Source organism: Lepisma saccharinum, chromosome 24 (assembly GCF_977018435.1).
Source record: "Lepisma saccharinum chromosome 24, izLepSacc3.1, whole genome shotgun sequence".
Taxonomy (NCBI): Eukaryota; Metazoa; Arthropoda; class Insecta; order Zygentoma; family Lepismatidae; genus Lepisma; species Lepisma saccharinum.
In genome coordinates, this window is record NC_139252.1 from 61,324,452 (window position 1) to 61,341,597 (window position 17,146).

General features: G+C 37.7%; 1 protein-coding gene across 1 annotated transcript in view; it reads left to right on the plus strand.

Annotated features, from left to right (window-relative positions):
• Positions 1-17,146, plus strand: part of LOC145978201 (G-protein coupled receptor GRL101-like) — a 376,753-nt gene that overhangs the window by 315,328 nt on the left and 44,279 nt on the right. The window contains exons 6-11 of the mRNA XM_083110642.1: positions 331-453; positions 1,815-1,913; positions 2,551-2,694; positions 11,114-11,263; positions 11,630-11,773; positions 15,799-15,915. Of these exons, the coding sequence (XP_082966768.1) occupies positions 331-453; positions 1,815-1,913; positions 2,551-2,694; positions 11,114-11,263; positions 11,630-11,773; positions 15,799-15,915 (777 nt within the window). The remainder of the gene's footprint in view (positions 1-330; positions 454-1,814; positions 1,914-2,550; positions 2,695-11,113; positions 11,264-11,629; positions 11,774-15,798; positions 15,916-17,146) is intronic.

Consider the following 17,146-nt stretch of genomic DNA (forward strand, 5'->3'; position numbering starts at 1 on the left):
AAATTAAAATATGTCAAAATATGCCTTATCAAGTTTGTCTATTTCGACTGACTTTCATCAGATATGTAAAGATCTCACCCCCAGTATCCGATCTGATGTCAAATAAAATATATGTTATAACATAAAGTCCCAGACCCTACTTATGTAGTTTAACATGGTGGCAATGAATGAGGTTTGGGTTGGGGCAAAGGGTGTTTTACAAAACACAAAAGTGTTTTGCTGTAGGAAAATGAAATAAGTAGATTATGGCAACTAGGCATATCATTACCTATACATAATTATAATTTTCAGCAATAATTAATCACTTTTAAAGAACCTCATTTTCTTCAGCTCACAGGCGGTGTTGGAAACCAGAATTTAAGTGCAATAACAGTCAGTGTATCAGGCCAGGATCTGTTTGTGATGGACATCTAGATTGCATTGATGGATCTGACGAATCGGATTGCAGCGAAGGTAATGTTACTCACTGTTGAATTTGATACTTTTATTATGCTTAATGAATATGCATATACAGCATAGCAGCATAGAATAATAATTTAATAAAATTGTTCTAATAATGCATGAACATTAGACCTGTTGCACTGAAGTTTGTGCAAGTGGATTTTTACATATTGGAAGAATCAATTTATTGCAGTTATTTGAATAGCATATCATCTTAGGTTTCAAAAGGGCTCTTTATAGCATTGTGAGCATTTTAGCTGCTGTGCTGAATCCTTTATTTATTTTTGCACAGAAGAATATTATGCCCAAGACGATTTTTAGATAGGATTTTCTTAAGCAAGGTCTAATATATCTATTAATTTCTTGTTTTTTTTTATTATAAATTCTAGCATTCACACACACACACACTGACACAAGCAGGTCCTCTTGCTAATAATTCCATTTATAAGCTCATTCTGTTTAAGCGCCTTCAGTAGGAAGCAACATGCTGCATATGATTTGTTCCCAGCATACTGCATGCAGCTTATCGATTCAGTGTGTAAGCTTCCTTAAAATTTATGAAATTTCTTCCTTTTCAATTAATTCCCCCATTTTTTCACCTCATTCCTTTATAATTAGTATTATTTTATAAATTGTAAATCAATAGCCAAATATGTCCAAAATGTGTTTGTATGTGTGTGTGATTGCATGCGGGTATACTCAGCCCTTTAGGATACTGCATTTTGATTTCTTTATTTTTTCATTCTTAATTTTATGTATACAAAGAGGGGTCTCATCTTTACAGCATATGTTTGATTATTGTCCTGAGGGCTTTGTTGAAAGCATAGTAGCTAATACTGTTTTGTGATCAAGTTTCTTGGGTTCAATTCCTGACAGAGCACGTTACACAGTGGAAGGCCCATTCGACCTCAAAGTTGTCTTTAAACAAACTTTTATTATTGTCCTGTTTCAAATTTATTTTGTCTTTGTTGTATTTTTTATGTGTACTATTTAGTTTAAGTGTTTTTCAGTCAGCTTTATGCACAGATAGGCTAATCGGAACTGAACCTACACATGGATGTCTGGAAGGGGAGGCAAAGGGGGCTATGTCATCATCATATTTTTTTACATTAAGTACTGTTCTCTAGAAATTTTTCCAGAATTATTATTGAAAGTTGAAATTGTTGCTAATTGGCAACACTGTAAGTAGATGGCATGACCTTGAATGATCTAATTTCATGCAGTTCATAAGAGTATGATAGAAGCAACAGTAACATTGAGCATTCACAAACAAAATTCATAAAATATACTTTCAAACAAGGGTTTAATGTGAAAGTTTCATCTCTATTGGTTAAGTCTATCTGCTTCTTTTATTGTGTTTTATATTCTTGCAGAAGACTTTGTCAAGTGTGGAGATGGGTCACGTATGCACAGATTTTACTGGTGTGATGGATGGCCTGATTGTGATAATCAAGCTGATGAAATAATACACTGTAAGTATATACTTTATATCTTAACAGGGAATTTATTAATTTGTTAATGATTTTTTTTTCTTGCTATGATGTCATGACTGAGACTTCTTGGTTACAAATTAGTAATGCGCCATCAGGGAGGTCCATAAGAATAATAGTGGACATTATACATAAATTTACATTTACGAACACAAAATAGAACCATTGTGGAAGATCATGTAAGTACTATTGCACTACAATCCCTTTGTCTTGTAATCAAAAGGTTACTGGATTCGATTCTACATTAAGACATATTGTACAATGACCTTTGATAATCTTTTTTCATTAAAAAATAACTGCTGAGAGGTAATAATTTGTCTCATCCCTATAATCGTCTTGATGTATATGTACATGTGGTAGACATTTTGTTTCCAATTGTACGTCCCATCATATGCTTACAACATATTCTGTTTCCCATCCCCACATAAATATGAATACAGTCATATTTATGGAGATTTCAACAGCAGGTAGTGTTGTGTTCATAAATTGAGATGCTTATATGTGATTTGCCTTGAAACAATCACAATTGCATTGAATGACATTGAATCTAATACAGTGCACCAATCTTTTTGGAAATTGTTAAATTATATGCATATGATTTGTTCGAAATGAATTTCAGGTGAAGAATGCAATGCATCTGAAGAGTTCTCATGCCCAAATGGCAGATGCATCAGACTTGCTAATGTGTGTGATTCTCATTGCGATTGCGCTGGAGATTGCGCAGATGAAGTTAATTGTGAAGACAGTTACACAAAGCAAAATGGTGAGTACCTTATCCTTTCATATTGGTTCCATGTGATATTCTCCATGCAGTTTTTTTTCTTATTTTATGTTGCTTTCTACCTCTCTGGGTTGATCATGAGATGAGGATGAAGGATGAATTAAGAAGGATGAACAACTTGCGACCCCTGCCTTTGTATCATCACATTAAGAACTTCATCATGCAGACTACCTTGTTTTAATAATTACAGAGAAACTTTGTACACCACATAGCTGTTTTTAGTTTGTTCTATTAATTTCAGTGACCACTGCCACCATAAGCAACAAGTTCCAATGAGGATGGTGCCAGTGGCCACCGAAAATAATAGAACAAACCTAAAGCAGCTTTGTGGAAACCACGAGTACTAAGTTTCTCTGTATATTTACTACCGTGTTTCTCATTTCCCAAAATACGAATACCTTGTTTTGTTCTAAAAATACTATGAAACTGACTTGTAAATTTATGCGAGTCTGATTCAGTTGTTGTTATCCTACATGCAAGAAGTCAACTGAAATAATTATAGGCACAAATCACTCCAAATCAGTATCTTATCTTTAATATCCGTCTCTATTTTCCACAATAAGTTTATTAAATCTCCAGACTGAGCAACATGATTCATTCTGAAACACTAAATCTCATTCTTGGTATAAGAAGATTGAAAGAATTTTGTATGATAAATTTCACACTTCCTCGTTGCTGTTTTTATTGTAACAACTAAAACAGCCGTGTGGAAATATTGAATTTTACCTCCGCAATTTAGTTTGTTGCTTAGATAGTGGTTATCAATATTCATTAGACAAGTGGCATGAAAGTTGTGCTCTGTAAACTAGCAGTTATTGAAATACAGTATGCTGTGAAGCCAAAGGTTCCAGCGAATAATTAGATTTTGCTTTGCATCTGTTCATAATTAATTCTAATAGTCATAGCCTGGAGAAGTACAAAGACGACTCTGAAGTGGCATGAGCACCAAAATAAATAACCTCTGGACATCTATGCCTTATGTATTCATGTTACTAATTTAATTCAAAAGTTAAGCAGGCTCTGCTACATGATGAGAATTTTGAGAAATTTTTAACTTTGAATGATTTAAGGACAGTATATTTTGGACAGATTCAACCTGTACTTACATATGGTATCTCTTTCTGGGGCAGTTCACCCAAAATGCAGAAAATTTTTATTTGGCAAAAACGCATATTAAAAATTATGAAGAATGTATCCCTCTCAAACCCAACAAAACAAATTTTCAATGAATTTCAAATATTACCTCTTCCATGTTTGTACATATTAGAAACGTTGTACTTTATTCATACAAATTCTAAAATCTTCTCAAAAAATCTGGACATACACAAGTACAGCACTCGTACGCATAACTCCCTCCACCTTTCTACTGTCCGCACATCCAAAACACATAGTGGTCTAGGATTTCAAGGTGTAAAACTCTATAACAAGCTGCCAGAGGAATTCAAGAATCAAAATCCAACCAAATTTAAAATAACAGTAAAAAGCTTGCTTATGAAGTATTTGTTTTATAGCACAGAGGAGTACTTAGATCATATTTTCATTAATAGACATAACCTTTGACTTTTCTTGTATTTTTATGTTCACTAATAGTCATAACCTTTGATTTTTCTTCTATTTTCTATGTTATTCCATACTCTCTTATACTTTTTAATATGCATAAGTATGTGTTAATTCCTTTGTACTCAAAATTATACATGTAATTGACCTATCTCATATCATAGTGCTATTTGTACTCATATGATCAAGTGGATGGAAATAAATAAATAAATCTTATAAAATACAAACAAATGGAAAACTATGCATTTGTTTACTTTCCATTAACATAAGTTTTATGTAAACCTGGACAGGCTTTATTTCAGTGTTTCCAATTACAAGAGATTCATTGCTGTGTTGATGTAACCTCTCAAAGAATTCCCAGCCAGAGATTCGAATGCTGGCTGTTCTAGATCATGAATGTGGTATTAAAGAGAATGCCATCATAACTTGATTTTCAGGGAAAACAATAATGTGAAAACTTCCATTTGCATTCCACATCATAGCATTATATTTCACAATGCCATGTGGCATGAATGGAAGAGGAAAAAAGATTTTACAGGATTCTTGTTGGGAAACCTGATGGTAAGAGACCTGTAGAAGGCCAAAACGAAGATGGGGGGATAACGTTGAGATGGACCTTAATGAAATTGGTAAGGATGGAAAAGATTGGATTGATGTTGCCCAGGATAGGGACAGATTGAAGGCTTGTGTTGCAGCAGCTGTAAACCTTTGGGTTTAAGAAGGCTAGAGAGTTAGTTAGTTAGCTATTCCACATCTTAGTATTTCAATAAATGGAGAAACTGCTGCCTCCCTCTAGCAGTCATTGTTTAACAGAATATAGGCATTAGTCCTACCCCCTCCCCTCACCAATTTGAATGGAGGACTGTATCTGTTGTTGATCAGTGGTCCATATCAGACCTGGCTGGGAGGGAGGGGGTGGGGGGCTGTCAATCAGATCCATTGACCTTCGCCCGCATTGCCATCTGCACCTGAGAGACACTCCATACACTGTAACAGGCAATTGTCTGTTGGTAACATTGCATTGTTTTGACAAAAGGGTATGCTCGCCAGATTTTTAACTAAACAGCTACCACCTTCATTACTAATACAGTTATACCAAACCTTACCTGAAGTTCTAAATATGACCTTGACTTGTTTATATACAGGGTTATTACAAATGATTGGAGTAGTTTCATGAGTTTGCTGTAGCTATAATATTTGATATATTGCCATGAAATCACCGTGTATCAAACACAAACAATGATAAAGCAAACATAAAAGTCATCAAGGATGACACTGAAGTAATTGACCCGAATATCATATGTAACTTATTCAACGAATATTTGAAAAACTTAACCAACACAAACAGAGAGAATGAAAATAATGACAAAACACTAGAGATCCCAATCGAGAAATATCGGCCAAACAGTATACTCTATGTGATCAGAAGTATCCGGACACCAACCTGAAAATACAATACAAGTTTGGGCAACCCTCCATCGGGAACACTGGCAGTCAATACAGTGTTGGCCCACCCTTAGCCTTGATGACAGCGTCCACTCTCACAGGTATACTTTCAATCAGGTGCCGGAAGGTTTCCTGAGAAATGGCAGCCCATTCCTCTCAGAGCGCCAAAATGAGAAGAGGTATTGATGTGGATCGGTGTGGTCTAGCACGAAGTCGGCATTCCAAAACATCCCAGGGATGTTCTATGGGTTTCAAATCAGGACTCTGCGCAGGCCAGTCCATTAGTGGGACGTTGTTGTCGTCAAACCACTCCCCCACAAGCCCTGGAGTATGGACGGGTGCTCGGTCGTGTTGAAAGACACAATGGTCATCCCCGAACTGGTCTTCGATGGTAGGTAGCATGAAAGCTGTTAAAATGTCAACGTAAGCTTGTGCCGTGACATTGCCATGTAAAGCAACAAGGGGTCCAAGCCCCCTCCAGGAGAAACATGACCACACTGTAACCCCGTCACCTCCGAATTTCACTGTCGGCACTATACAGGCTGGTAGATGTCCTTCACCAGGCACTCGCCACATCCACACCCTAACATCAGATCGCCACATTATGTACTGTGATTCATCACTCCACACAATGGTTTTCCACCGTTCTATGGTCCAGTTTCGACGCTCCTTGCACCACACGAGGCGGCTTTTGGCATTTGTCTGTGTGATCTTTGACTTATGGGCAGCTGCTCGGCCATGGAAACCAAGTTGCCGCACCTTGCGCCAAACAGTAATGATGCTTGGAGTACATCCTGATGCAGTTCGGAATTCCTGCATGATGGTGGCGATGGATGATTGACGATAATGCTGTACGACCCTCTTCAACACTCGATGGTCTCTGGAAGTCAACATGGGAGGTTGGCCTGCACGCTTTTGGGTTGTACACATCCCTTCACTATAACATTGGAAACAGTGGACAGAGGGATGTTTAGGAGGGTGGAAATATCACACACAGACTTCCTACACAAGTGGCGCCCAACCAACTGACCACGTTGAAAGTCTGCGAGTTCCTCCGACCATCCCATACTGCTGTCTCACACTGTCTGCAGACTACTGAGGTCGCCGACTATGTTCCACGCGGTAGATGGCAGTACTGTATCGCTCTCTATGATAAACACACGTTTCGTAGTGTGTCCGGATACTTTTGATCACATAGAGTATATATCCCAGAAGTAAGTGCTAATGAGTTAAAAAAAAGTTATACAAGGTTTAAAAAACAAAAAATCACACGGACCTGATGAATGGTCAGCTGAACTTATTAAATCCTGCTCAGAATCTATTTTAGAACCCCTGCTGTATGCAGTCAACAATTCAATAAAAGTTGGTACATTCCCCAAAGTTCTAAAACACAGCACAGTGATGCCCATATTCAAAAAAGGAGCTGCAACAGACATTGAGAACTACAGACCTATCTCCCTAACATCTGCTTTTTCAAAGATATTGGAAAAAAATTTATCAAATTATATTATAAAGTTTTGTAACAAATATAACATAATAAACAGAAACCAGCATGGATTCCAGAAAGGGAAATCAATAAACACAGCTCTAGCACAGTTAATCGATTATGTAACCGAAACATTAGAGAAACACGAAGCTGCAAACACTATATATCTAGATCTTTCCAAGGCATTCGATAGGGTAAGACATGACCTGCTTATGGTCAAACTAAGCAATATAGGAATAAGAGGAATAGCTTATGAACTTATACAATCTTATCTACAGGACAGAATGCAAATTACTCAAATAAGCTACAACATGCATGGTATAGTCACTAACTTTAAATCACAAAGTAGGAAAGTGTTAATGGGGGTACCCCAAGGATCAATCCTGGGGCCCCTGCTCTTTATTTTGTACATAAACAATGTACCAGAATACCCAAACACAAAAATTGTCACCTATGCAGATGACACAACTGATCTTGCCAGAGGTATCGACCCTAGGAAGCTTGAAATAAACACTTTTATCACCATAAACCAACTGGCACAATACTTAACTTCACATGCATTAATAATAAACAACAATGAAACAAAATTTATGATATTCAATACAATCCGAAACATGGATTTTGAGTCACAAACACTATGCATAGACAATGTGCTCGTAGAAACTGTATCTTCAGTAAAGTTTTTGGGAATAACACTGGATCAAAAATTAACGTGGGAAGAACAAATTAACAACATCTGCAGTAAATTATCATCTAATCTATACCTGCTAAAACAAATGAAGAAAAAAAGGTAAAGTGTTCCCCTGTGCATAGCACCACGCCATGAAGGCGTATAGGGGGTGTAGGGGTAACGCCCCACACTTTCTTGATCCGGTCGTGAGTGGGGGTGATGTGATCAGCATCATGCCCCTGACCGCCTTTACCCCCCAGGGTTTCCCCCAGGTACCCATGTTATTCGATGCTGGGTGGGCGCCGGGGCCACTTCCACCGTTAGAAAAGTTCCCGGATTTGAACTGGCCGGGGATCGAACCTGGGACCTTTAGCATGGTAGTCAGACCCGATACCGACTGAGCCACCGTGGCCACTTGCTAAAACAAATGGCTGAATATAATTTAACAGAAATTAACAAATGCATATATTATGGACTAATTTACCCCTATGTTGAATATGGCATAATACCTTGGGGTGAATCATTTTATAATAATACTGTCAGAATACTGAGACTTCAAAAGAGAGCACTTAGAATAATGTACAAACTAGGCTGTAGGGAATTTTGCAAAGAGTTATTCAGGGGAGAAACAAATAATGACAATATACTCCCTATACATCTATAAGGCTATAACGTTTGTTCTAAATACTGGAAGCATGACTAAAAATAACCAATTACACAACCACAATACAAGGGGGAAAGATAATTATTACCAGAACCAACACAGACTGAATATCTCAAAACAATCACCAATGAATGCCGGAAAAATATTCTACAACCAGCTGCCTCATGACATAAAACTGATATCTCCAAAAGATAAACAAATACAGTAGAGCGTCGATTATCCGAACGTCGGTCAACCGAACGACCGCTTAACCGAACTGTGTACTCGCTCACACCTGTTACTCTCCCACCCTACCGTCCATCATCCCCCTCACTCCCAAACCAAGTTTCCCACAGTAGTCGCCGCACTGAGCCACCGCTGGCGGAACATTGCTTCTAATGGGGCCTTCATAAGGCGCTGCTGACTGGCCAAGCCGCCAGTCGCTGTGTTTCAACAATCAGCACACTTCTGTCGGTGTATGTATTGTTCATGCAAAATGCGTATGTAATATGTACATATTTTTGTTTAATAAACTGTACCACATACTATATATTCCTACTAAAGTTGCCTTTGTACGTTACTTTGTAATACTTAAAGAGATGCCTGTTTTTATGAATAAATTTACTGTACAGTACTTCTTTTTGGCAAATAAACATGTACAGTTCGATTATCCGAACAAACCAGTTTTCCGAACACCCATGTCCCCCAATTACTTCGGATAATCGATGCTCTACTGTACAAACAATAAAAAAATATTTGACAGAGAGAGCTCTCTACAGTATCGGAGAATTCATGGAACAAGACAATACAAGGCCAATGTACTAAAAAATATGTATTTTAATTGTATTCTTATTTCAATCATGCAACAATGATAATGTGTTTTTTATTTTTATTGTAGTGTAATGAAGTGTATTTTTTTCATTTTTACTTTGGTGTAGTGATGTAATGTACTACACAATGTTTCTTCTTTTTTGTTATGATGTACTTAACTAATTATTATTTCATTATGTATCTTGACGTTTTCCATGCCCTTTTAAACAAGGGTCAACGGAAGAAAAATAAAATTCAAATTCAAATTCAAATTTTACAGTAATGTAGAAAAACTCAAAAAGTTGTGTTAGGACTCCTTGGACTACATTACAAGTCTCCCGTCTATGTCTCCCATTTACTGACTGCAGATATCGAGTCTGTAATCAAGTTCGTTCCACACTTGATGTAACATGCTCCTATCAATCAGTGCAAAAGCATTGTTGATGCGATCTTTCAGTTCTCTGAGGTCTGCTAGTAAGGAAGGCATAAAAACGGAATCTTTCACATATCCCCCACACAAAAAAATTGCACAGTGTTAAGTCGGGTGAGTGTGGAGGCCAGGACAGGAATGTCTGATCATCATCCCCACTAGGGCCGATCCATCGGTTTCCCAATCGCGTGTTTAAAAATGCACGAACATTGCAATCTAAGTTTGTAGATGAAGTCCACACAGTCCGTCTCCAGCTGCGGCATGAGATAGTTCTCCAGCACATTCAGATATACATGTCCTTTAATGGTCTGTTCACTGAAGAAAAAGGGGCCATAAACTTTAAACTTAGACACCGCACAGAACACATTAACTTTTGGTGAGTCACGGATGAGTTGCACGATAGTGTGGGGATGTTCTGTACCCCAGATTCGCACATTGAGACTGTTCACTGTGCCACTTAAAAAAAAGTTGCCTCATCACTATAAACAAGTTTTCACAAAAGCCATCCTCTTCCATCAGTTGTTGCGTTTGTGTAGCAAACTCTTTGCAAACCACTTCATCGTGGGGCATGAGGGCTTGTACCAATTGCAAGCGGTAAGGCTTCTGTTGCAATCGTTTCCTTAGGATCTTCCAAACGGTTGGTTGTGAAATGTTCAGCTCTCTGCTTGCTCTGTTTGTCGACTTCTATGGGCTGCGTGTGAAACTCGCTCGCATGCGCTCAACAGTTTCTTCACTCACTGGAGGCCGACCCGTTGATTTCCCCTTACAGAGGCATCCCGTAGTTGTAAACTGTGCATACCATTGCCAAATGTAGGTAGTTGGCACTCGATGCATCTTTCTTGAACTCTGTTCTAAAGTGTCGTTGCACTCTTTTGACCGACTGATATGCATGAAATTACAGCACAGCATAAGGTTTCTCGGTGCCTGTCGCCATCTTTACTCAATGCTCAGTGCTGCGGTCTCCCGATGGAAATCTGAAACATGCCTGCAAGAGAAGAAAACTTTTTGAGTTTTTCTACATTACTGTAAAATTTCATGGCAATATGTCTAATATTATAGCTACAGCAAACTCACGAAACTGCTCCAATCATTTGCAATAGCCCTGTATTTTATTACAACTTTAAATATATAAATTAGTATGGTGAAACCTCGATTTACATTTTTCAGGAGACCAAGTTGAAAGAGCTTACAATGCATAAAAATATAAAATCGTGGAAAATTTTATCTACCAGGACCATGAGAATTAAATGTATAATGTGGAAAAATGAAAAATCGGAGTTCCACTGTATATATCACAAAAGCCTTTAAAAAAACAACATAATTTCATTTATATATGAGTTCATTATTGTTCCTTTCCAGGGATAGTCCAGTGTAAACGCAATGTAACATACAGCTGCTATGTTCCTGAACACAGTCATTCGAAAGGAAGATGCATTGGCTCAAAGTTCATCTGCGATGAAATCAATGATTGTCAAAATGGCGACCTGGTCTCGGATGAGTTTGTTTGCTGTAAGTATCTCTATTAATAGAAAGTTATTTATTTTGTGTTCACATTCGTATTTATTTTGAGAATTTTTCTGTATTTTAAACACTTTCTGCTACGTGAGTTTAATATATTTGATAACATTCTTGTGAGAGTAGAATTTATGAACATGGTAGTCAGAATTGATATGTATATTTTGTGACAGATACATTTAAAGTTCCAACAGATTTGATCAATAAAAAGAGGTTAGGTTTTAGATATAAATTTGTATGAGTTCTTAGTTTTTTTAAAATATTGAAGCAGAGATGTACTTTTTTGTTGTTAATACAACACAGTGAAATAACAAATTGACGATGCAACACATTGAAAGCTGATTCAATTGTCAAACTCAGTTTCAGACCAGTCGTCAGGTTTCTGCGTTATTCAAGATTATAAAGAAGAAACTTTTCTCTGTGAAGATGGTCGATGCCTTCCGAAGCATCTTCGGTGTGACTACAAATGGGACTGCCTGTATGGGGAAGATGAATTGGATTGTGGTAAGTAAATAGGCAGACATATTTGTGTGTATCCCTGATACATCTACGAGGGGGCATCAAAAAGTTTTGCTTGTTGAGGTATAATTTGTTTAATAATGAAAAGATTGAAACAATGAACATACATATAGTGTGCCTGTAGTGTCCTCTACTCAGAGTTACCCTTCCACATGTTCGATGCATTTGAGCCAGCATTTTACCCAGGCATCAAAAAAAGTTTGGTAAAATTCCACAGAACACTCCTTGTCACACCGTTCAGAGCTATTTTAACCTCCTGTAGGTCCTCGAATCTCGTACCACGAAGCACAGACTTTATGGTATCCCAAACTCTCGATCATTAGCTATGCTGACCCATAGGACATGTGCACTGCATCAGAAATTTCCTGGCTGGTGATGTGTCTATCCGCTCGAATGAGCTCATCAGCCCTGTGGCGGTTGTTCATGGGCTGCCAGTCCTTCTCTTGTGCACATTTTCGGTTTCTCCCACTTTGAACTTAAGTCTGAGGAGGTTAAAACTGTGGGGCAGGGAGTGTTCTGTGGAATTTTTCGCACCTTTTTGTGAGGTCTGGGTAAAACGATGGCTCAAATGCAACGAACGTGATGGGAACTATGTGTAAGGGTAGCTCTGAGTAGAGGACATTACAGGCAAACTATATGGAGGTTCATTGTTTCAATCTTTCCATTATTAAACAAATTATACATCACCAGGCAAAACTTTTTGATGTCCCCTCTTATTAAGTTGTCACTTGGGTTATTTCTGAAAAGTCATAAATATCTGACACTTTCAATACCTACAAAAAGAAGAAGAAGAAAAAAAATGTTTCAACCTTGCACAATTAACTTTGCATGTACTTAGTAAAGGAAGAAAGATATAGTGTCACCTTGATTTTGTGATAATGTTTATATATATATATAAAATTTACATGTTGTATGGCTCAGTTTGTGATGCAAACATGAATGCACCAATCAGGGTGCTTATGGTCTAAGGTATTAACTTTTATGTATTAGTCTAATGAAGTCAGCTCGTTTAACGCAACATCCATTTATTATGATGTAAATATAAACTCGCCAATCAAAGATTGCCAATGTTAATGAGCTAACCAAATTGTAGTTAGATAATGGCGGAACATTTAAATGTGTATATTTTCCAAAATGTAAGAAGTTAATCAACGTTAAAGAAATAATTGTTAACTCAAACGAATATATAAACTTTCTTTTTAAATTACTAATAACAAAACTATGTATTTTTCGAATATCTATCTGTTATAATTCAGAATGTTGTATCAGGAAATTACTTAAAGGTCGGTGTTCGAGGCTGCAAACTTGAGTATAAATACAACGCATTTTGCCTTGAAAAGGAGGTCTGTGTCAGTTTAGGAAGAAGTGATATAGGTTCAAGCCGCTCTTCTGTAAAACCTAGACTTGACAAATAGGAACGGTTCCAACCTAGGAAGAAGTGAAACAGGTTTAAGCCACTCTTCTGTAAAACCTAGGTTGGCTGAATGGGATGAAAGTTCCAATTTAGGAAGAAGTGAAATAGGTTCAAGTCGCTCTTCTGTAAAACCTAAATTGGCCATCTCAGGTGATAGCTCCACATCTAGGAAGAAGTGAAATAGGTTTAAGCCGCTCTTCTGTAAAACCTAATTTTCAAGTTCCAGTTACGAGTCATCTACCTACTCGTTGTAAGTGTTCAAGTGGTATAATAAACAGTTATCTAAAAACTTTACAAACCTTGGTTGGAGTCGTATTAAACCTACCTTGGGATAGGTTTCATTTTAGACCATTAGAGTCTTCATGTCCACGACTAGGAGTAAAGGGTAAGAAGGTAAAAGGTAAAGTGTTCCCCTGTGCATAGCACCACACCATGAAGGCGTATAAGGGTGTGGGGGTAAGAAGAGTTACTAGAAATGTAACAAACAGGTTTAATAAAAAAAACGATGTCAGAGTAAGTATTTTTACACCAGCCCAACATAATGAAACTCCACATGTGTCTGTACCCATCAGATTATAATTTTTGTATTGCTTGAATGAACGATATTCAACTTGACATCATCATGCAGTGCACTTTCAGAACAAACAGTATGAAGTCTGGCAAACAAATTTGCACGTGTTAAGGATAGCATATAAGAAGCATTCTTACAGCGAGAAATTTGTGATATTTTATTTGTATACATTCCTCATGTGATCACGATAATCATACCTTGAATCACTTTGGCAAAAATCATGCGCACAATGCTTACCTGGAATGTTTTCAATGCAGGATCTGATCTCTTTGCCTAAAATATGACAGCAGAGTGTGATTTTGCACAATGAATTTATGGGGAAGTTGTTTGTTGAATATCATCCATTGTAGAACATATGTTCTCTCGAAAGGCCATCAAGAAACATGTTTAAATGATTGGGATGACTGTATTTGGGATATTTTATATCACGACACTGAATTCCACCATTGTAGCTCTAAAAGCAAATAATTAGCAGCCACGAAAGACTTAAGACTCCTACAAAAATATTAAAAAGGGATCTGTTAGTGATCATTTTGTATCATACTACAAAAACTCTATTGCATTGTTTACTAATAGATGTTGTTTCTCTTGGTTTAAAAATGTTGAGATTTCATAGATAGTTGTGTGTTATAAGTATTGCAAGGTAGATTAAAAGCAGAAGTATATTAATACTTTCAGGGTGTAAGGGGTGATCCTTGCACGTAGTACACCCAATTGTCAACCTCACTTCCACATAGTAAACACTGGACTGTATTTTGCAGATTGACAAAGCTCTGGTGACTGGAGTTACGGCCAGTATAATTCTCTGTAGGGCTGTGTGTGTGTGTGTGTTGTCCTGTGTTTTGTCTTCCTGTGTGCTGAGAGCCCCTTCACAGCCTCAGTTTTTAACACAAGTAAGAATATTTTAGTCCTCCGACATTACAGTTATGTTATATAAGTTATATACTATTTAGGGTCATAGGCGCCGACTCCATGGGGCTTGGAGGGGCTCGAGCCCCCCCCCCACCAATGTTATTAATGTGGGGGCAGAACCCCCAAAATAATTTTGCTTAAGAGAATCTAATGTATTATTTTTGCTTCTCTTGTAAAGTTTACTCTGAATTGTGCCACATGAACTTAAATACACATTTGAAATGTTCTAGACCATCAATTTGGGGGCTGAGACCGCGAAACCATCAACTTGGGTGGGGCGGGGGGGGGGCTGAGACTGCTAAACCATCAACTTTGGGGGACTATGACCAGAGACAGCAAAACACATGACTTATTACTATATACTAAGTATATAATTATGAGTATTGTTCACATTTTTACTAAAAAGAGTTTCAAAATAAGATGTGCATGAACTAGGAGAGTGGATGGGACGTTTGGGCTACAAATGGCTCTCACATGACATTCAGAACAAGATCATTGATATATTAGGGAGATCTGTTTTGCGCTCCGTGGTAGCAGATATTAAAAGTCTGGAATATTTTGCTATTATGGTTGACGAAACTTGTGACATATCCATCCGTGAACAATTAACATTTTGCATCCGAACTGTAAATGAAAATTTTAATATTTTTGAGGAATTCATGGGCTTTTACGTGATTTCGAACACTGAGGCCAAAACTTAAAAAAGAGAGGGAGGGAGTCATTCATTAATTTATTTCAGTGATCAGAGCCCCCCAATAATTTTGACAAGTCGGCGCCCCTGGTTAGGGTAAGGGGCTGGACCCCGTATAATGTGACGGGTCTGAATGTACCCAAAATTTCAAAATCAAACGTCAATATTAATACTTCCATACTGACTGACTTTAGGATAGCAGGTAGATACACAAATTACATGATAACTTCTTGGAAACATTTCTCAATGTATGGTCTCTTCATATGCTATTCCTAGTGGAAATTTTATATTGTAGCCAAATTAGTCAAATTATCTATTTGTAGAAAGTGCACCTACATATTTCCCTATGCATTCATAGGGCCTAGGTTATTTACCTTCAAAAAAAGCTATCATTTCATTTTGGTTGTTATTTTTGTTTTCAGACCATGCTCCATGCTTGGAAGGTGAATTCAAATGTGATAATGGTTATTGCTTAAACATGAGCAAACGCTGCGACCTCCAGTTTGATTGTTGGGACAAGAGTGATGAATTGCACTGTAGTAAGTACCGAAACACAATTTGAAAGAGAAGCGTTAGGAGTATTAGCTTGGATATGAAGTTTCTAGTAAAGAGTGTCCCAATGTGTATAATAACGTGAAAAATTATTTTAATTTCATGAAATGACATGTATTTTTACATCATTACAAAGAGTACATGTTGCCAGCATGGATGTCCGCAGGATTTTTTCCAGGGAGGGGCAAGGAAGGTATTTTTTTCAGGGGGGCAACAAGGCAAATTTTCCCCAAACATAGTGTTGTTCCCTAAAAAACATTGCTTAAATTTGTATTTATGGTGTTCATGCAATAATTAACACATATTATTGTGCCTAAAATGAAATTGTATGTGTGAAATACATAATTTTTGTTTGACTTTCATTTTCCAGGGTGGGGCCACGACCCCCACTTGCCCCCCCTTCCAGACGCCCATGGTTGCCAGTGAAGTATGAGAAACGATATCTGTCTTATGTGCCCCACGACTTGCTCTGATGCGTCTTACACAGACTTGCTCCTCGATTTAGCCGATGACAAGTCGAATTTCCTCCTTGAGTTCTGGTACAGTTCAGGGATTTTTTTCATAAACCTACGATTTCACAAATCTCCAATGGAAGAAGTCTCATGGTGTCAGATCACATGACATTTGTCGTGCAGCAAGGCAATCGTCTCGTTGGAGGTGTGGCAGGTAGCGCCATCCTGCTGGAATCACATGCCAATCAAATAAGGCCACAATCACATATAAGAACAGTGCCACCAACCCTACAACAAGAAGACAATGGCCCAATTCAAATCCGGCATTCTTGTTGGGACACTCTTTTTAAAGCCGTGTTCAAAGTAGAGCTGGGAAAATTTATGCAAAGCCTCCTGCAGTTGTTCCATTGTCCACCATGTTAAACAAAGTAGTGGCAGAAATGTGAAGTAAAATAAACCAAATAAAACCTTTAATCAAACGCACGTTAAAGATTGGAGCATCCCCCAGCTAGCACCAAGCAAACCTCCCTCAGTGAACAATCTCCACTTTCAGCTCTAGTTTGAGTTTGTGCTTTACGTCAACTTGACACACAGATGGGCTAATCAGGACTGGACCTACAGTTTCAAGTGGGATCTAAGCCACTATGTCCCTCTACCGGGTATTGATTACAAGGTGACAACGTTACCACTATGCCATCAGTGAGGCACAAGATGGTTTTATTCTCACCCTAATATTTCTGAACACAAATTGTTAGTAGTGGTAGTA